This window comes from Camellia sinensis, chromosome 1 (assembly GCF_055761805.1).
Source record: "Camellia sinensis isolate YWXY chromosome 1, ASM5576180v1, whole genome shotgun sequence".
Lineage (NCBI taxonomy): Eukaryota > Viridiplantae > Streptophyta > Magnoliopsida > Ericales > Theaceae > Camellia > Camellia sinensis.
This window is the reverse complement of record NC_138961.1, coordinates 183,960,913-183,982,229: the sequence shown is the minus strand read 5'-3', so window position 1 is coordinate 183,982,229 and position 21,317 is coordinate 183,960,913. Positions and strand designations below refer to the sequence as shown.

At 30.9% G+C, this 21,317-nt stretch overlaps 1 protein-coding gene and 1 long non-coding RNA gene across 3 annotated transcripts; one reads left to right on the top strand and one right to left on the bottom strand.

Moving 5' to 3' along the window:
- The first annotated feature begins 373 nt into the window (after window positions 1-373).
- On the top strand, window positions 374-2,156 carry LOC145800310 (uncharacterized). Of its 2 annotated transcripts, none has more exons than XR_014341449.1 (2): window positions 374-1,230; window positions 1,423-2,156. It is a non-coding gene; the product is annotated as an uncharacterized LOC145800310 (long non-coding RNA). The 2 variants fall into 2 exon arrangements; XR_014341448.1 differs by having other exon boundaries at window positions 374-1,237.
- Window positions 2,157-13,655: 11,499 nt separating this feature from the next.
- DGK2 (diacylglycerol kinase 2) lies at window positions 13,656-20,998 on the bottom strand. Its single transcript, XM_028206375.2, has 8 exons — window positions 20,677-20,998; window positions 18,801-20,017; window positions 17,867-18,242; window positions 17,668-17,744; window positions 15,738-15,857; window positions 15,448-15,612; window positions 14,599-14,736; window positions 13,656-14,104 (listed from the first exon to the last, which is right to left on the bottom strand). Exons 2-8 carry the CDS (start codon window positions 19,926-19,928, stop codon window positions 13,949-13,951), a joined length of 2,160 nt encoding a protein of 719 aa, XP_028062176.1. The 5' UTR covers window positions 19,929-20,017; window positions 20,677-20,998; the 3' UTR covers window positions 13,656-13,948.
- Between the last annotated feature and the right edge of the window lie 319 nt (window positions 20,999-21,317).

Genomic DNA, 21,317 nt, shown 5'->3' with positions numbered 1-21,317 from the left:
AGTCAGACTAATTTGCAAACAAAGATCGAGAGTTTTTTTTATGGGCTCATACCAGATTGACATGTTGGCTAAAATTTTTGACTCAAGTCCTGTTTAACGGACTTGGCCACACGGATGGGCTGACCGGCCAAGCCTCAACTAGGTCAATGTACCAGGCTCTCAACTAGGCCTACGGGCTTACCAAATGAGTCGGGTCGAGTTTTAAGTCCTAATTTTTTAAAGTTATTTTTGTAAATATATATTTTCATATTTTTTCACAGGTTTAGGGGGAGCCAACCGATGTTACTGTGCTTCAAGCCCTAGCGCATAGTCCAAGGTTCATTTACCCTGTTCGGGGCCAAATAATGGTGTTTATAATAAAAAAATTTATACACAATTTGATATCACAAAAGAATTTTACATGGTAAAAGAATTAGCATTTAATGCGGATTTGTGCAGATGTAATTTAGCAACCTCTGAATCATAAGCACAATTAGTGCGAGTCAGTCTGTGTCTGTCTGCCTAATAACACCATATTTATTAATCTTGACTCTCTCTCTCTCTCTTTATCTCTCTCTCTCTTGAGTATGTGTGTCTCTCTCTATAAAGCTATCTGGGTATTAGGGTTTTCAAAGGGGGGAGTTTATTATGGAAGGAAGGCTGGATAAAAATAGGCTGGAGAGAGAGAGAGAGAGAGAGAGAGAGAGAGAGAATGGTGGCTTTGAGGGGAATGTTGGCTGGCTCGAGGCTTTGCTTTGCTTTTCAAATACAAGCAAAGGGATACCTCTGAATGGAATGAATTATCTCATCAAAGGCTTCGGACCAGGCTTCATTCCCTTCAAACACACATATATTATATGAGTGTAGTTTTGTTCTATATATGTACATATAGTAAGTTAGTAAGGGATGAGATATATATATATATATATATGAGTGTTATCTTCTTGTCTGTATGAAGTGTGAAGGTTAGGGTTGAGAGGAATGTTGTCTGGCTCGAGGTCATGGAGGAGGAAGAGCTGATGATTTCTTTAATTTCTTTCTTTCTGAAAGTGAAACCCTAAATGACTCTCGGACCAGGCTTCATTCCCCCCAACCAGCATTCGCTCCTCCTCTTCCTCTTCCTCCTATTATATATTTATATTGTTAACTATATATATATATATATATATTAGTGCAGGTTTAAAGTGTGATACTACCCTAATTTCACCATTGGATATTTCGTGGAATTCACAAGATCTGCCTGCAGCTAAGGTAATTGGTAGGTCACTCCTCCTTTGTCATTTCAATTTGGAATTTGAAGAGCTTTTTTACATTTAATTAATTCTTTCAAGAACTAAAAAAGCCAATATCACATTTTGGTTGGGCTTTCTTCCTTCCTTTCTTTCTTTTTTTTTTCCCCCATCATCATTTATCCTCCTAGCTCATCTTTTGCTTTCATTTCAGGTCTCCTCTGGAAGGAAGGTACATAATATCATATATGGACTCATCTCTCTCTCTCTCTCTCTCTACACATACACACACATGCTTGTGAGTTCTGTGACACAACACAACACAAGTAGATTGTATGATATGATATGCAGATACATTTCCCTAGTAGTAGTAATAGTAGTACCCTCACATCTACATCACTTTGATACAGCTGCTGGGCTGGGAGTGGGAAGGCAGGGACACAAGTTCAAATTGGAAATAATCCCATAAGTGATTGTTTTTTCTCTTCAATTCTTTCTCTCTCACAAATTTAAAAGCTATTTTTGTTAACACTTTCAATTTTTTTCCCCTTCTTTTTCAATTAGACGTATAACTTAAGGTGTTTACAACCTAAGATGGGGTTCAAATGGACAAGATGGCATGGCATTGCAGAGCAGAAGATTATTGTCCTGTACAAACAATCCAGTAGATCGATGTGAAGTGAAACTCTCTGCCCAGCAAACTGGGTGAAAGTCTAGGCCCTAGACTTGTAGTAGATTACTAGCTAGGGTTTTGTGAAAAACATATCAATCTCATTTTTATAGAGCTAGTCTTCCTAGGCTTTTCTGTTTTTTTTATTTATTTTTATTTTTTTAAATTGCATTTCATTTGGACGGTGGAAAATAATTTCATTTTTATGGTAATACAAATCTCTTGTGTGTATGGTATAAATGTTTTATGTATGTTAAATTACACACATTAAAATTTCATTTATAGTGTAATTATTTTAAGTTTGTCTTACATATTTGCAATTACTCTTTCTCTCTTTCTTTAATTTTTTTTTTGTTTAGCATTTGTAATTTAACCCTTTTGGAAAACTCTAGTCCTATATATCAAAATGATCCGTGCCATTTTTGTAGTTAAAAGCCAATTTGATGGATGTATTACTTTAAAGTCAAAGCCTCAAATCACCCACATTGTTATTCTGGTTCAGTTTCTTCATATATAAAACTGTTTCTCTCTCATCCTCCATGCAAGCGAATGTTGGTTTTTAACAATATATTTGATCAAACTCTATATGGGAATATTCCCATAATCGTTCAATATATTAAATTCAGCTTTTATCTTTTATCTCTTGTTATTTTAAATATATATATATATATACATTCTTACCTGTTTTGAGTTTGTCAATAGTATTCTTCTTCTGTCCACAAAAAATGAAGGATGATTATTGAAAAGTAACTATTGAAGTTTGTTTAATATGCTTTGGGCTACTTTGGGAAGTGGGCTATAATCCGCTTCTCAGAGCATCTCCAACCCACTAGGCATATAATGCTTGTTAGTCAAAATGTCTAATGTGACTCACTTTTTTCAACTCCAATGCACTAGGCATATGCTTAGGCATTTTGGCTCAGCTCACATTCACTAGCTACATGTAGCTAGCCTTCAAGGCTAGGCAAAATGTATTTAATCATTAAGATTATTTCCCTCCATCTTTGTTGCTGAGGTGGCATTCTATAAAGTTAATAGTAGTTGGATGAATAGCTAAAATAAAGAGCATGGTTGGGGTAGAAACATGAAATCGTTGACAGGCAAAATAAAATGTATACTTTATAGTAATATTTAGATAGGTAAAATGCCTACTACCATTGGAGATACTCTATTATAACCCACTTCCTCTCTTATAAAAAAACTGCTTATAAGCTGCTTGTAAACAGTTTTTCACTAAAAAACTGATTATAACCATATTTTCAAAGTAGACAAGCCACTGAAGCTCATGCTAGTCATTTACTAGAGTTATACATCTTAATATTTTTTAAAAATTATTTATTTTGTAAGTGTATATAATGAAGGAGAAATTAAATTACAACGAGTGCCAGAAATATTTTTTTACAAAAAATAATAAATATTATAAATATTAGTTATTAAAATAACTATACTGAAGGGTAATTTTCCTTATAATAAATAATGTATGGTATTAATTGTATTTTTAAAAAAAAATTCAAGATAAGATAAGTGTAATTACTCAATTTTTAATTATTTTTTTCTAACATTTCAATAAAGTATAATTTTTTGTATGTAGTGAATAGTGTGTGTAGTAGTGATGATGTGGGAAGTGTGATTGAATGAAGAAATGATACCCTATAGTAGTTGTTTAACAGTTAACGAGAAAGAAGTGAGTTTCACGGTTACTTCTTAAGATTTTAATAGTTACAATCATCATGAATGATTCAAATAGCATATACATATAATTTTTTTTTTATCGGCAAAGAAAAATTTCATTTAACAGCATGAAATTAAAAGTACAAGAAGATGAGATGCATCGAGAGAAATTCAGAAGTATAAAAATACCCTTACTATTGCTACTCGCATCCATACAATCAACCCCTAAGCCTCTCGATTTTTTAAATTAAAAAGTTAAGAAGAACTTAACTAGAAAATAAAATACATGAATAAATATACATATAATGACAAATATGTTAACAAGTGGCATTGGAATAAATATATATATTTGTTTAATACTGAGATTTGCGTAGAAATTATTTCAAAAATAGTAAAAATGTTAAAAAGGATTATGGAGACAATGAAAAGTGTCATGTTATTTTTATTTTTTTTTAGGGACTACTATAGGATTCTTGTTAGCAAGACTTTTATATGAATGAAAAAACTTTCTAATGAGAAAAATAGGCTATAAATAAGTAAATGAGTTTAAAAAGTGTGTTGATTTCAATAACTTTGAGCTCGTTTTGGAAGTTTTAGCCTTAGGTTTTTTTTGATTAAAATAGTCATAAAAAAATAAAATAGACTTTTTAGTCTAATAAAACAAAACATCACATTCAACCCATAAAGCATTACATTTTTTTCCTCACAAAAGTCAAAAAAATCAAAAGTTCATCATAAATGAGACTTTTTAGTTCCAGACTAAAATAATCAAAAAATTAAAAAGCCAACCCACTTCGCAAACGAACCCGTTATATTTTTTAAATTTTATTTTTGATTAGTTGAGATACATGTAGATTCACTTGATAATTCTGAAAAAAAAGAAGCAACACTTGGCTCTCGTTTGGCACGTGGGTTGGAAGGGCTACCAGGTTAAAATAGTTATAAAAAGACAAAATAAGCTAAAAAGTTAATAAGACAAAATATCATATCTAAATTATAATCATTTCACTTTTTTCTCTCATAAAAGTTAGGGTTCGTTTGGCAAGAAGAGTTTGGGGTTTTTTTGGCTATTTTAGCTACAAAAGACAAAATAAGCTATTTTAGCCACAAAAAACAAAACATCACATCCAACCCATAATCATTACACTCTTCTCTCACAAAAAAAGTCAAAAAAGTCAAAAAGCCAAAAAGTCCTTCCCAAACCAAGCTTTTTAGCCCAGGCTAAAATAACCAAAAAAACCAAAAAACCAAAAAGCCAAAAAGCTAACCCACTTCCCAAACGGAGGCTTAAAAAAGTTAAAAAGTTCATTTCAAATGAGACTTTTTAGTCCTAGACTAAAATAGCCAAAAAAACTAACCCACATACCATATAAAGCCTTAGGTTCCATTTGGAATGTGGATTTATTGACTATTTTAGCCAATGAAGATTAAAAAAAAAAAAAAAACTAAAATAGTCAATATGACAAATTATTACATCAAAATTGTAATTATTTTATTTTTTCTTTTACAACCATTAATTCAACTAAAAAAAATAAAAAAAATAAAAAATTATTCCAAACATAATTTTCTTAGTTAGGCTAAAATAGTTAAATAATCAAAAAGTCAAATTAAAAAAATCTCCCAAACGAGCACTTATATGAATTAAGATTTTATTAATGTGAAGTATTAAAAAAACTTTAAAATGTTGTGAATTTTTTTTACACTTATTTACATGTAGGCATATTTTAAAAAATAGAAAAAAAGTCAGCTTATTGACTTATTGATTTATTTAGATCACATCATCTATTTTGACAAAATAAAAAAAAAAAGAAAAAATCAAAAAATTGACTTTGTTTTTTTACTTTTCAAAAATAGGCCAAAATCTTAATTGAATTATGTAGGATGCTAAGTAAACATGTACAAGGGAAAAAAAATAAAGTGTAATGGTAGAGCACCATTTTCATGGTGTTTGGTGGGGCTTTTTTGAGCCAGCTTATGACTTTTGGCTTTTAAAAAGTTATTTTGGACTGTTTGGTTAAACTTATTTTAAACAGCTTCTGATTCTAACAACTTATTTTAAGTCAAAAAAACTGATTCTGAGAAGCTGCTCATCCCATGCTTCTGATTATCAGCTTCTGCTGTGGACATGTTAATTCACGGTTATACTCTTAGATTTTTTTATTTTTTATTTTTTTAAAAAAAGAAAAAGACCCAAATGGACTATAAAATATTATTATTATTTTTTATGAAAAATGTAGACAAATAGTGAATAATAAAAAATAAAAATTAATTGAAAAAGCTACTTCACAGCTTATTTAACAAACACTACTCAACAACTTAAATCTATAATTCAACAGCTATACCAAACAGATTAACAGCTTCTGATTAAAGTCATAATCTATAATCTGTTAAGCTATAATCTATAATCTATTTTAACAGTTACACCAAACAGCACCTTTATGCAGTGCTATCGATTGTTAAAAGCCACGAAGGAATCAAGTGGACAAATCTTATATTTTAGCAATCCAATATTATTGTAATTAATATTATAAATCAAGATTATTATTATCAAATAAACTATTACATTTTCAAGGGGGGAAAGGAAGAGAGTGAAGGGAGATGAAATTGGTGAAGGGAGAGCTTTTCCAAGGATGGAAACTGTTTACACAACAGATTAAAAAGCCCTATAAATGCATTGCTTCTTTCTCCCTATTTTTCTTTTTCTTTCTCTTTCTCTCTCCTAGTAACTAGCGTTATAATAGTACAGGTGGGGTGCGTAGTGTAGTGTGGTGTGGTAGCTTTTGAAAAGCCAACATCACTGTTAAATTTAGAGAAAGAGAGACTCTCTCTCCTCAGAGAGAGTAAATGACGACGATCTGACGTTTATTGGGAAATGAGACTGAGTTAGTGAGAGACTCTCTCTCTCCTCTCCTCTACAGCCTCTCTTGAGTTAATGTCAAGTTTGACTAACCTAAAAAAGTACACTTATTTTATTTTTTTATTTTTTTGGATCACATCAATCAATATCTCCTCTCTATTTTTTTTACACATAATACAAAAAAAATCAAAAAATACACTTATTTAGTCTTCTCAAACTTGGCCTAAGTATCGTCCACTTCACAAGTTGACAAGTTGTGAGTGTACATGGACTATTTTTTATTTGGACAAATTACATATACCCCTCGAGGTTTGGCTAAATTACAGATACCTCCCTGAAGTTTGAAAAATTACGAATTTCTCCTGAATGCTATATTTGCATAAGAAATTAGGGGGTAATTTGTTATGAAATATAAACCTCAGGGGGTAAATTGTTATGAAAATACAAACATCAGGGGGTGGGATGTAATTTCCGAAACCTTAGGGGATATCTATAATTTAGCTAAATCTCGAGGGAGGTATATGTAATTTGCCCTTTTTATATTTTACAAAAATGTTGGAAATATTAAAAAAATTATTAAAAATTTTATCAAATATTTTATATGAATATAGAATTCATATAAGACCCATATTGTATAGATCTTACACTTATATAAAATATTTAATAAAAATTTTAAAATCTCTAACATTACTCTTTATTTTAGTTAAGTGAATTAAATATGTGTCATTCAAAGCATCAAAAAAATGGCACACTAAAATTATGGACTCGTTTAGAAAGTTAATTATTTTAATAGGTTATTTTAAATTATTCTAATAGGTTAAAGTTTTTATGTTTAAAAAGAAAGTTAAATTTTTTTTATATAGTTAGATGTGATATTTTTAAGAGAAAAAATAAAATAATTATGGATTTGATGTGACATATTATCTTATTAGCTATTTTAATTTATTTTGACCTCTTTTGAAAAGTGAATTAAAAATTACTTCTCAGCTTTAACTCATTTTGGGTCACATTTTTTCATCAAAAAATTAATTTTTAACCATTTTTCCAGAACACCCTTTTATCTTTTTATAGATTTTAACTGAAAAAAAAAAAACTAAAAAACCACTTACCAAACGGGACCCACATAAAAAAATGTTAAAAAATAACATAACCGTACTGTGGGAAGGTTTAAAGAAACTTACAAATCTTCGGTAATTGATGAATTTGTTTGTTTACTTTTTTTTTTTTTTTTTTTCTATTTTTTATTTATAAATTCATTCACAACTTTAAGATTTAAAAATTAATTCAAACAATGCTTAAAGAGAACAATGCTTTATTAATTCCAACACAACCTATGTTCTTTTATTAATTCAGCTTCGTTTGAGATGTTAATTGACTTTTTAACTTTTTACCTAAAAACTCTCATTTAGAATAGGTTTTTTGATTTTTTTGACTTTTTTGAAAAAAAAAATAAAACGATTATGATTTAGATGTGATGTTTTGTCTTATTAGGATAAAAAAATCTATTTTATCTTTTTATAACTATTTTAGTCCAAGAATAAGATGCCAAATATAGCCTCAATATAATATATGTTTTTATTTTCTCTATAAACCTGACATAATAATGTTACAATAATCATATTATCTTATTACATTTTAATTGGATCTATTCAATGAATATAACCATGGCACATCACTTAGGGCCATTTGGGGAAGTATAAAAAAAAAGTCAATTTATTAATTTATTGACTTATTTAGATCACATCAATTTTATTTTATTTTATACATTTTTTCAATAAAACTAAAAAAAGTCAATGAGTTAGTTTTTTTTCCTCCTTTTCAAAACAAGCGTTAATAACTAAAATACAATATGATTGCAATATTAATCATCTTGAAATGGTAGGAAAACTAGCACCTTTTTATCTTTTATCTGACCTATTTGACTATTTACTCCCAAAACTTACAAATTTCTGAACTTAAAAAGGTCATTTTGGTTTTCAACAACACAACACACCATCAAAATGAGGAGTTGTTTCAGAGTGCAATGACATTGTTTCACATAATATGCCACTTATGTAAAAAAATAGGGCAATGCCCTTACATGGAGAGAGAGAGAGAGTTGGAGTAGACAGGCTTGGGTTGTGGGAAGCAAGATTTCGTGAGTAACACGTAGATGTGTTGCTTGTTTCTGTCTTGTTTATAATTCATGTTGTGTGTGCGTGTGTGTGTGTGTGTGAGAGAGAGAGAGAGAGAGAGAGAGAGAGAGAGATGGGTCCATTTTTGTGTGTTTGTGTGTATGCTACCCTATCAATCCCTTTGTGCATTTTCATTAGTTTCTTACCCTTTTCTGTTAGTTTCCTCCTTCTTTATTACTTTTGTGGTGTGTTTGATTGGGGGATAAAGGAGGATTATTTATTGTGCAGATTGTAATTCGGAGGATGTATTCAATTTGCTGTTTGTTTTTTTTTAGTCTGCCGGATATGGAGTCTGGCCGGACTCCTTATACCCCATATGGGAGACTATTGTGTCCTAGGAGGTGTGAGACAATTTTGGAGGGACAATCCACTATTGGGATTAGGTGATAAAAGGACCATTTTGACCCTCTACTATTTAATTATATATTATATTTAGTAAAATTTAATAAAATTTAAATGTCTCAATTTAAAAATAAAATAATTTTATTTAACTTTTTATTGATGTTTTATTTATTTACTTTTTTTAAAATAATTTCTTATAGATATTTTGTTGATGTTTTATTTTAAAATTTTGTTTATATTTTCTTTAATTTCATTATTTAAATTTTAATAGATATTTTATTTAATTTCATTGTTTAATTATTATTATTTTTAAAAACAAATTTATTTAAAATTTTAATTAAAAAATAACGTATATTTCTATTGATATTTTAATTATTTTAATTATTTAATTTTAAAAAAATAAATTTATTTAATTGTGTAAAAAATAAAATAAAATAAAATTTTATTTAATCTAGATAAAAATAATTAAAATATTAAAGATATGTTTAATATTGCTATTATTTAATAAATTATTGAAAAATGGTAAAACAGTCTTTTGGTCATTTATCCTATCCAGTCCGTCTAACCAAACGTTGGATTCACTAAGAATAGCCCTTTCCACACATTTAATCCCACGTAAAAACAAACACAAGATACATATCCAATCCAACCAAATAGTCCGGGGGATTCACAGTTCCAGGACTCAAATCCGATGGATTCTAATCCTCCATTATCCAGTCCGTCCAATCAAACACACCCTTAGGGTATAAAGAGTTGTTTTTGGAAAGTTAGTTACAAGTTAATTTTGTTGTTTTTAAATTTTTTTTTTTTTGAAAAAATGTATAAAAAAATAGAGAAGTAATGTAACATAAAATATATATTAAAAGTTGATTTTTGATTTTTTTAACTCCTCCAAAAGTTGTTTCTTGGTTCTTGAAACACTCTTTCTTTAGGGGTGATTTGAGAAGTTGGTTAAAAATTGATCTTTTGACTTTTTTAAACTTTTTTTTTTTTAATCTTTTTATGTGTAAAAAATATTTGAGGTGATATGATCTATAATGAATTAAAAGTTAAAAGCTAACTTCCCAAAAGCCTTCGTTCTTTTTAACCTTCTTTGGCTCTTCTTTTGGTTGTTATGGTTGTGGCTATAAAGTATGGGTACGGATACGGATATGGATATTGATATAGACACATTGATACGGTAAAATTTTTTAAAAAATAAGATATGGGTACGACTGGAATATGTCAATAAATTTTTTATTTTTTTTAATTTATAGTTTGAGATTCAATTTACAAATCAAAGTTCAATACCAAAATTTAAATAAAAAATTACAAAACTAAAAGAGAAATCATAATTTAACAATATCAATATTAAAGCAAAGTCTATAAGTTATTTTAATGTCATTAAATAGAGGAATTTACAAAATAAAGTTTCATTTCAAAAGTGAGCTAAGAAAAATTTGAAAATTTAAAATTTCAATTTTCATTTCAGCAATTTCATCATTAAATAATACATCTTTCATCTCTATCATATTAAGTAAAGGATTTATAATTTCAAGTAAATCAAAATTCTCTAATAAATTAAACATATTTCCACCAATATCTCATTACTTGGTGTACCCTTAGGTGGTGTTTGTTTTGAGGGATAGAGCCATGGGATTGGAGTAATAATCCATTCAGACTAATAGTCTGTTATTTGGTTTAAAATTTTTGCTCCAGACTATTAGTCCCAAATGTGTTGGACTATTGTGTCCCATAGGAGGGACACAAATGGGGGATATGAGATTAGGTGGTGAAATGACCATTTTGACATTCTACTATTTAATTATGTATTATATTTAGTAAAATTCAATAATATTTAAATATCTCAATTTAAAAATAAAATATTTAATTTAATTTTTATTGATGTTTTTTTTATTTAATTCTTTAAAATAATTTTTTATAGATATTTTATTGATGTTTTATTTTAAAATTTTGTTTATATTTTATTTAATTTCATTATTTAAATTTTAATAAATGTTTTATTTAATTTCATTATTTAATTATTATTATTTAAAATAAATTTATTTAAAATTTTAATTAAAAAAATAACATATATTTTTATTGGTATTTTATTTATTTAATTTAAAAAAATAAATTTATTTAATTGTGTCAAAAATAAAATAAAATAAATTTTTATTTAATCTAGCTTAAAATAATTAAAATATTAAAGATATGTTTAATATTACTATTGCTTAGTAATTAATTGAAAATGGTGAAATAGTCATTTGAGCATTTATCATTCTCTATAATATCCAAAACAAATATAGGATTCAATAAAATAGTATAACCCAGACATCTAATCCTATAATTAAACAAACATATGATACAAATCCAGTCCAACTAAATAGTCCAGAGACAATGTATCTCAAGACCAATAATCCAGTAAATTTCAATCCCCCTTATTCAATCTATTCAAACAAACACACCTTTAATACCCATCCCGTATCTATAAAGTACCCACAGAGTAATCAACTATCAAAAAATATACTATATAAAAACTACCAAATATGTATTTCAAATATTCCATTCACATACAACCCTATTAATATAAATATCAATACTCAATAAATACTTTAATATGAGTACTATAACATTTTTAAAGTATCTCTTCGGGACCAGCAAGTCAAAATATCCAATCTCGTTGTTATTCTCTCTTTTTTTTGCCCTTTTCCTTTCCTCCACACAAAAAAATGAAGGACAATTGTGTTGGATAAAGTGTAGCTCATTTGGGGTTCCAAGTCAACTGATTCATTGGCAGTACTATATGCTCAATAATTGGAACTTGAGCTTAAGCTGAGTAATTATGAATCTCACCAGTATAGTGCCACATTATTATTTATGTGGTGTAATGGCATTAAAAATATATTAATTTACCTTTGTTAGGTAATACATAGATAAGTAAGGATTTAATTAGTATATATTATGTTTTTTTTATTTATTAAGAACATCATATAAATAATATCACATTTTATTTCGTTTGGCAAGATGGTTTATGACTAAAATAGTCTCAAAAGATAAAATAGGCTATTTTAACCACAACAAACAAAACATCACATCCAACTCATAATCATTACATTATTCTCTCACAAAAAAAGTCAAAAAAATTCAAAAAGTCAAAAAAATCCTTTCCAAACCAAGCTTTTTAACCCAGATTAAAATAGCCAAAAGAATCAAAAGGCCAAAAAGCCAACCTCCTTCCCAAACCAACCCTAACCAACCCCTAGTAATTTTCCTAACTCAAGTGATCATACCTTTGGTTTCCAAAATATAGGTTTGGATTCTAATTTATGAAAAATTATTAAACGATTATTAATAGTAATCTAAATTACTAACAAGCTTATAGTTTATTTTTAAATTGGAAGTCTATACATATTAGTTTGTGCAATTTTTGCTTATAAGTTATTAAGTAGAAATAGTTTAAGTTAAAAAAAAAATAGATTATCTTAAAATTGAGGTAAAAATATTTTTAATTTTTATTTTTTATTAATCAACTTTCAACTTATAACAAATTGTAGCAAACAAGCCCTAAAACTTGTTGTATCCTCTCCCTGATGACTAGGATACAAACATAGACATTTCCTAAAACTCAAGCAAGCCATCACCTTTGTTGACTTCATACACCAATGATATGGAAGGTTGTTTTTGGCTGGCTTTTAAGCATGAAGTGGAAACTTTTCTTTCACATTATTAATTTGGTTTAACAGCTGGAAAGGGCCACCAGTTTGACTTGTAAAATCACTTTTTTTGTCTTCTTAGCCAATTAATATATTCAAAGTCTTGTCTATCAAACTAATCCACTTGTTGTAGCTTTCTATTAAGAGCAAACATAGACTAACAATATATATATATATATATATTATGTATAAAAGCATTCATTGTTATGAATATAAACATCCAGCTGCCTTATTTTCAATTCTTTTTTTTTTCTATTTTGTTTAAAAGAAAAACTAATATTAGAAATTGAGTTTTTGACCAAATTAGGGCGAAGGGTATATGAGAGACTTGCAATATATAAAAACAAAGAATGGATCCACTGTGTTGAATTTGATCAAGCCACAATAAGACGAATGGGTTCACAATCTGATTACAAGTTCAAAATGTTGACCCATTTTTTACACAGCCCAACCCAGCCCAGCCTGAGAGGCCCAGAGAACTAAATTACATCACTTTTGAAGTTCCTGAGACAAAGACATTTTAGTTAAAAAGTAACTATAAATTGTTATATCACTCTTTTTTATTTTTTTACACAACTTTTCGTAAAAAATTAAAAAATTTGTTCCCGAACGAAGCTTGAGTTATAGTTCAAGACAATTTACCACGTATAATTTGTCTTTTAAAAATGTTATGCTGGTTGTGCTCCAAAAATAAGGAAAATGTTGGACAAATTGCAAAATCTCTTTTAGATGGGCACACAATTTCCGTGGTGCACTGGATCGATGTGATAATTTCTTCTTTTTTTCATTTTTTATGTTTGATGCTAGAGAATCCCTTTACCCAGTAAACCACTTACCTCTCTCCACAAATAGAATAAGACTATGTATATCTTGCCTTCTCCACTTTACCAGGAGGCTCGTGTACTCTTTTTTTTTTTTTTTTTTTTTTTTTTTTCCACATGGATTGGATAAAAAGCCAACGTATCATGAATTGGGTTAGAAATCAATTGCTCTTGACTAACACTGGGATTCAAATCCAGAACACATCATCAAATCATGTAAAAGAATGAAAAATCGCCGAATATTGAATCTCATATCATACTCTTACAATAAAACTCCTATCTCATTTGATCTTTGTGGTTTTCTCTCTATATATCTATCTCTCTCTCTCTCTCTCTCCGTGGTTTTACAAGAAGTACCTCCAATTCTAAAAGGTGTAGTATAAAATTGGAATGAAAAAAAACAACTGTGAGCATTTGGTGGGGCAAAGTCAGTAAGAACCAGAAAATCCATACCTAAAACAGAGACGGGTGAGGAAAGAAGAGAATGGGTGTGGAGGAGGAAGAAATCAATCAGGCGAGCTGGAGGGCTATCTGCTGTAGAAGTAACTTCTTCTGAGAGGCATTAATAAGGCCTTTGCACTCGGCATCGACCAATACCTCTGTCATAATTGCAGCTGCATGACCTCTTGGCTCCTCTGAGCCTGATGCTCTCCTCAACATAAACATCTGATAAGAACCAAAACATAATATGTAACCAAATTTCAGTCATTCCCAGCATTTCAGAGACAAATATTTGAAGCAAAATCAAAATGACCATAAAAAGGAATAAAATAATGTCATAGATGGAATAGGTGGCAGCATAAGCAAGAACATTTGAGTAAGGTTCAAACCCTCTCTCATCCCCAAGACACCAATTGAAGATCATAGCAAAAATAACATACCAAACTAAGCCTTTTGTCCCAATAAAAGGAAAAAGTTTATTATTTACAATGCAAAACGTCTTTGGTAATGGTGATACTGAACCGTGTAAAAAAATAATGAATATTTCAATTGATATTTCATAGTGTTTTATTCCACCTCTTAGATTTTGGCAAGAATGGGAACCTAGGATCTTAAATATTCAAATTAAATTCGAGTAATGCACATGTGGGTAGTACAATTATTAGTAGATTCACGTACACATCCAAATTCCATCATGACGTTAAAAACTAGAAAGATACCTGGCCGTGATGTGTTATCTCCAAACAGCCGGGTTTCTGTATAAAAGGCTCCCCATCTATTTGAACTGGAAACGAACTGGAAGCGTGAATTCGAATTACTCTCCCTTGGGCTAGCCTCCGTGCTTGTGAAAGTCCAACCTGAAAAATTGAAAGTATTAGTTAACTTTTTCATACATATTATTCTAGAACTTTAAATAAGAGTTTTTGGGTAGCTGAATAACAAGATGAAAAAAACAAGCATTCTTCAGAGCAAAAATACATTCGTTTATACATTTTTCTTTACTCAGCCAAAAAATAATATTAAGTGTACATGCAAAACATGTGCCAAATATTTGCAGTTTGACTATATATTTACATCTTTGCATCAGCCAATATTAAACTTCTCTTATTAAGAAAATGATAAGAGCACTGTTTAAAGCAGCTCAAAGATTATTAAAAGAAAATGTTAACCACACTGACCTCCCTCGAGTTGGAAAGAGAGATTAGGGAGAGTTGGTTGGCCTTGGTCTAGAAACAGAGAGGGTTTGAGCCCGGAGTGTGGGGTTGTGGACTTAAGAGGGGAATATATAGAATCAAAATGGGAAAGCATTACTAATATGTAAGTTTAAAACTGTAAAAACACCAAAAAAAAAATATATATATATATCAAAAATTGTTAAGGTCGTTAGCCTGACAAGCACTGATAAGGGAGGTCAGTGTCAAGTCAAAGCCCAGGGAAGAAGTTTTTGTCACTGTCAGAAACCTTGGCATGTTACTGTCAAGGTTGATATAGAATACAAAATATGATTGTACAATACTCTACAAAATTACAGTGATTTAGAGGATTTAGCAGAAACCAAGATTTCGTACCTGAAGTTTGCCAAGGTGCCATGCTCCAGAAATGCATACCACCTCAAGCGTTTTGTCATGCATGGACTGAAGATTGAAATCATCATCATGCTCATAATCATTTTGCCAAAGATCAACTCCACCCATATAGCTGCCTATGTTGAGCACAATTAAACCCTCAGCATCCTGGAGGAAAAGTTAAAAGAAAAAAATTTAAAAATATGAAATAACAATAGTAATAATAATTTAAAACAACAATAACAATAACAACAAAAAAATTGAAAGATCTTAGGTTATTTGAGTTGAAGTACCTTTGGGATTGGGATGTCTTTCCCATCAACTTCAAGCCAAACTTGCCATGGTAAGTCGGCACAAGTTCTGTCCATTATATCCCTTGCACCTTCTTTTGCATATCGCAATTTATTTACAAACTGATGCAGAAATTTCAATTACCAAATGGCAAAATTGTGTTCGCAAATCAAGGGAGCAAGCAATCTTCAATTTAAAAAATTACCACTCAATGCTAGTGCTATAACACACATTTAACAGATTTACCAAGTGAATAAAAAATCAAGCACCCAAGAGAAAGCAATATTCAATTTAAAAAAATTACCATTCTCAACAAATACTAGGGCTACAGGGGAAGTTAGAGATTCACCAGGTGAATAAAAAAATTAGACATCAAAAGCATTAGTGGAATCTAAAATCCGAGTAAATACAAAGCATGGTAGTCTCTTCTATGGCTTGGACAGGAGTGAAAAATGCCTCACAAAATATCATTTAAACTTTAATCAGCATTCTTTTATTAGCCAATGACCATCATGCATGCACCTATTTATGTCTAAAAAAAAATAAATTTAAAAACTCAAAACAAAAACTTGTTTTGCTTTCTATTTTCATTTCTAAAAAATTGTAAACAATCTATAAAATTTATTAACTTCTTGTAAGAGCATCTTTATCAAAATAGTCAATTTTTTTTGTCAAATTTTAACTAAAAAGTAACTTTTCTATTTTAGCTAATCACTTTTTTAAATATATTCAACAACAAACTCTCTATTCTTTTTCTATTCTATTTAAATATTTTTATTTTATTATTTCTTTAATTTTTTTTTCTATCATTCATATTTTTTAAACCAACATTTTTCAATATTCAACTTCTGATCATATATTTTTAAACCCACACTCTTTCAATGTGTTTTTTTTTTTTTGAACGGTCATATTTTTCTAATGTAAATAATATCACTTCATCTCTATTTTTTATCCACTTCGATCTAATTTTCTTTTTCAATTAATTTTTTGTTTTTCAGTATGCTTACAATTTTGTACGAGAAAAACTATTTTGTTCATACACTTGACCATTTAAAATACCCCACTAGTTTAAGTAATAAAAAAGTTGGTTCATACACTTACCAAATACGTGAACAAAATTAAATTTCAAAAGAATAGTTATGTAATGCTTGTCTAATATTTTATTATTTAAATATATTTGTTGACTTGATGGCTAGCTACTTGTGGGGAGGATTTGAGGCTCAACAGCTTTGGCAACTGGAAATGCTAGCTTGATAGAGTATTTGTTTAGTGAATTTTCTTAGTAGAATAGCTAAGAGAAGGATTTGATGTGTAGGGAGATGCTCTAACCAAAAAAAAAAAAAAGTTGGCCACACTTGTTTAGAAATAATTTTCTTTCCTTCTTTCTTCTCCCACCCCTCCGGCCACCATCCATCGAAACCAAAGCCTTTGGCAACTACCTCCGGCCGCCTTCTCAGGCTGTTGGCAACCATCTTTGGCTACCACCTCCGGCCACCCCTCACTTGTTTGCAAAACAAGTTTTTAAAATACATGCAAGTACCAAACATGTTTTTTGTTTTCAACTTTACCAACCAAAAATAAATTTGTTTGATATTTTTTGTAAATAAAGCACAGTAAATTATATTTTGATTCTTGTTTTTATCTTTGAAGTCAAAAGTTGAGACACATAATAAATTTAAAAGTCAGAGAGTAAAACCAGCATGGTATCATAAATTAAAAAATAATTAGTTGCTACCTCACTAAATCTTGTCCGGGTTATTCTTCACCAAATGCTCATTATTTTGATTCTTATCTTTATTTTTTAAAGCCCAAAGTAGAGGCATATGCAGCACATTATAATTTTAAAAGTCAATAAAACCTGGCATGATATTAATTGTTGCTAACTAACTAATAATTGGAATATGATGCCTAAAAAGATCAGTAGCTAGCTACCTGACTGTAGAACTTGTCAGGGTTTTCTTCCCGAGTCACATGGAATTCATATGCAACCTTCGCATCACATCCAATCCCTATCAAAGAGAAGCTAGCAAATAGTTAAATAGATCCAGAAACAAATACTTATAATAAGGAATTTACCTAGATACTAAAAAAGATTTCCTTCCCTAGGAAGAAAAAGGAAAGAAGAATGTACCTAAATAGTTCATCATAAATTTGGATTGCACTTTACTTGGATCACTATCTGAGTTATCATCTATAATATTAACTTTCCAACGATCTAGCATTGTAACTGCTGCATGATTGATGTCATGTAAAAAAGTGCTCAAGCCGCCTTGTCCTTCAATTGTTGAGAACCCACCTCCCCATCGCAAAACCCTTGATAAATCATTTCCTGTGCCCAGAGGAAGTACAGCAACAGGTGGTGGTGATTCGAAATTGTGCCTCTCAATTGCATCAAGAACCCATGCAACAGTACCATCTCCACCACAAATCAAAACCCTAAAATACTGTACATTACTAAACATCTCTAAACCATCCTCAGGTCCCTGGGAGGAACTGAGTTCGAAAACCTGCAACCAGAAAAAGCACAAGTTAGCTTTTTTATTTTTATTTTTATTTTTATTTTATTTAAAACAAGGAAGAAGATGTTATACTGTTGCACGTATTAAAATTCTATAAGCCATTATGCTGGGTAGTAAAACAAGCAGAAAACCATATTTTCTAGCACTCAATTGCTTTTACAAGGGCAAGCTAACAAATTTAATTTGAAAGATAATTAATCCCATAGTCATATGAGCTACTATGAACCATGAACACCCCATTTTAGTTGTCATAACCGTGTCCGACACATGTTGGGCACAAACACGCCTGGATTGTTCAATCCAAATTCAAGACTGCTAATGCAGCAGGGTATCATGTGGCAACATTGGTTTCTAGTTAAAGTTGAATACTCATATAAAAATCATTGTGCAAGCACATATTGGGTTGAAAAGGAGGGATGAAGTACTCATAAAGCCAATATTTAATTTCAAGAAAGAAAAGGGAGGGTAGATCATGGAGTTCTAAAAACCTTTAGTTAAATATATCCTGTGCAAGCAGTAACAGCGAGTGAAGTGCTCAAACATTACCTGCACAGGATTCAGTAGCATGTTCAATCTCCTCCGAAGGGAAGGCCCATTTTGAGCTCCACTCTTGGTATTAATGAAGACTAAAAGAGGTCTAGCGTCCTGTGGCAAGTCTACAATTGTATACTTCTTAGCTCGACCCCAGACAGCATTTTCATGCTTTTTAAGGATTAACCCACTTTGGACGCCATTTTTACTGAGCACTCCACCATCATTCAAGAACTGATCACTGTGCTTCTCATTACTTGGATTCTTAAAGCCAACAAGCCCATTGAACACATACTGCAGTGCTTTCCTAGCCGCTGAATCATCATGTAACTTTCCATTAACGGAACGATTGTTTCCATGTTTGTTTCTGTGCCGTCTTCTTCGAATTTGTCCACGACCGGATGAGGCAATAAGTTCTTCCTTAATGGAGTTCAGGATCCCACTTCCAGTTGATTCACCTTCAACTTCTTTCACACACATGGGGGAAAGGATAACTCTCCTAAGAGCACCCAAATCACAAACATCACCAGATTCTTCAGACATTTTAGCCTGACATCTGACATGTATAAGACGCTGACACCATAAGCAATGCCACGTTGGAGAAGCATCAAGAAAAGGAATGCCACAAGGTTCATCACAGTAAAAACAGAAAGCAGACGCCTCAGGATTGTCATCCATGTTAACCCATCTTTCCGACCAGTGGTGTTGCAAATAGCTAAAACCAACTTGCGTTACACACTTGCAATCCTTTGCTGCAAACTGAGAACAATGAAAATGAGTTGCTACTCCACAAACAGAGCAACGATGGACAGGGCTATACGATGCTGCTTTTGTACCTAAGGTTTGTGGAGACACTAGGGAAGTTAAGCAAACACAACAAGTAGATGGCTGTCCACCAGAAGCAGAATCTTCCATCCAAGTATGATGTGATAAAGGAACTTTTAGCTTCTTCCTAGCTTTCTTCTTTGCTCTTGCAGCAGCTTTAACCCAATTAAGAGAAGTCTTTCTCTGCCATTTAAGGAATGCATATATAACAGCTAGAAATCCAAATGATCCAGTAACCAGCCATCCAAAAATAAATGGGCTGTAAGCATCTGAGCTGGTTAGTATTCTTACGAATGGAATACTGGAAGCAATCATCATTGTAAAAACCTAATTTCTCGTAATCTCAATTCTTTCCACAGCTCATAGAGTTGTTAAATCCAGCACAAAACAGATTCTGGAAATAAAACCTGAACAACAGAGGACATCATCATCATCATCCGAGGAGGAAAAAATACAAAGAAACAATGCACATAGAGATAGAGAGACAGAGAGAGTGGCAAAGCAAACAAATACAGAGAAATTCAGTTAAATTAAAGAACTTTAAGAGCTAAATCATTGCAAATAAATTTCAAAAGGGAAAGTTTAAAACAACAAAGGCGAATGAAAAAAAAATAAAAAAAATCACTATAATTCACAACTTTCAACCTATGCTTCATTGCTGAGAAAATCAAGGAAAAGCAATTGAAAATCCCAATCCCAATCCCAATCCCAAGTAAAAAATTGCACTGTTTCCTCTAGTGTGGAATGTAATTAAAAACCTAAACACGTTCCATAATATTTTCTCTACCACCAAACAAACCGGTTAATTCACAAACAAACAAAAAACAAACAAGAATTTCCATAATTTGCAACAAAATCACAAAAAACACCAGAATTATAGGGAGGGACAAGAATTCAGATACAAATCGAGACAGCCGGAAATTTGATCGGTAGAATTGAGCTAGGATATCAACAGATCTAACGCCACAAAACTAAAATGGATTGTCATCATTTCACTTCAATCTCTCAAATACAATAAAGTACATATACATATATGCAAAAGAAGGGGGTGGAGAGAGAAAAGAACCTGTAGAAGCCAAGTCCAGAAGGAAGGAAGGAAAGAAGAAAATCCCTAGAAAGGAGATGAGTGTAAGGATTTTCCAGGAAAAAAATCTGGATCTGTGGTGAAGGAAAATCCTGAGTTGTGTCAAGAGATCGGTGGCACATTTTATTATATATTTATATATTTATGTAGACATATATATATATATATATATAACTTAGGTGTAAAGGTGAGTTGGATTGGCTTGTTAATGGATTGGGGGAAAAGGAAAAGGAAAAGGAAAAGGAAGAGGGGAGGCGGGATTTTCCTACGCAACAAACACGGCATGGATTTTGGAGAGACCGACGTTGGTGGTAGTGGAGGGTGATCTGTGAAATTACGTAAACGTCCTTTTGTAATGATTCTCTAAACGACGTCGTGTGGGAATCTTATTGGTAGGTCGTTGATTTCAACGGTCATTTAATTTGGCTGTAATTTAGTAGGCTAGAGATTGGTACTCGCTGCCTTTATTTGACATCTGTCATATGTCATTTTCGCTGAGAAACGGTCAGGTTTAATTTGACTTTTTGTCAACTGTGGGTGACCGTTTGACAGAATTATAATTATTATTTTAATAAAATTATAAGTATTAATTGACACCGCTCCGATTCGTAACTCGAAAGTTG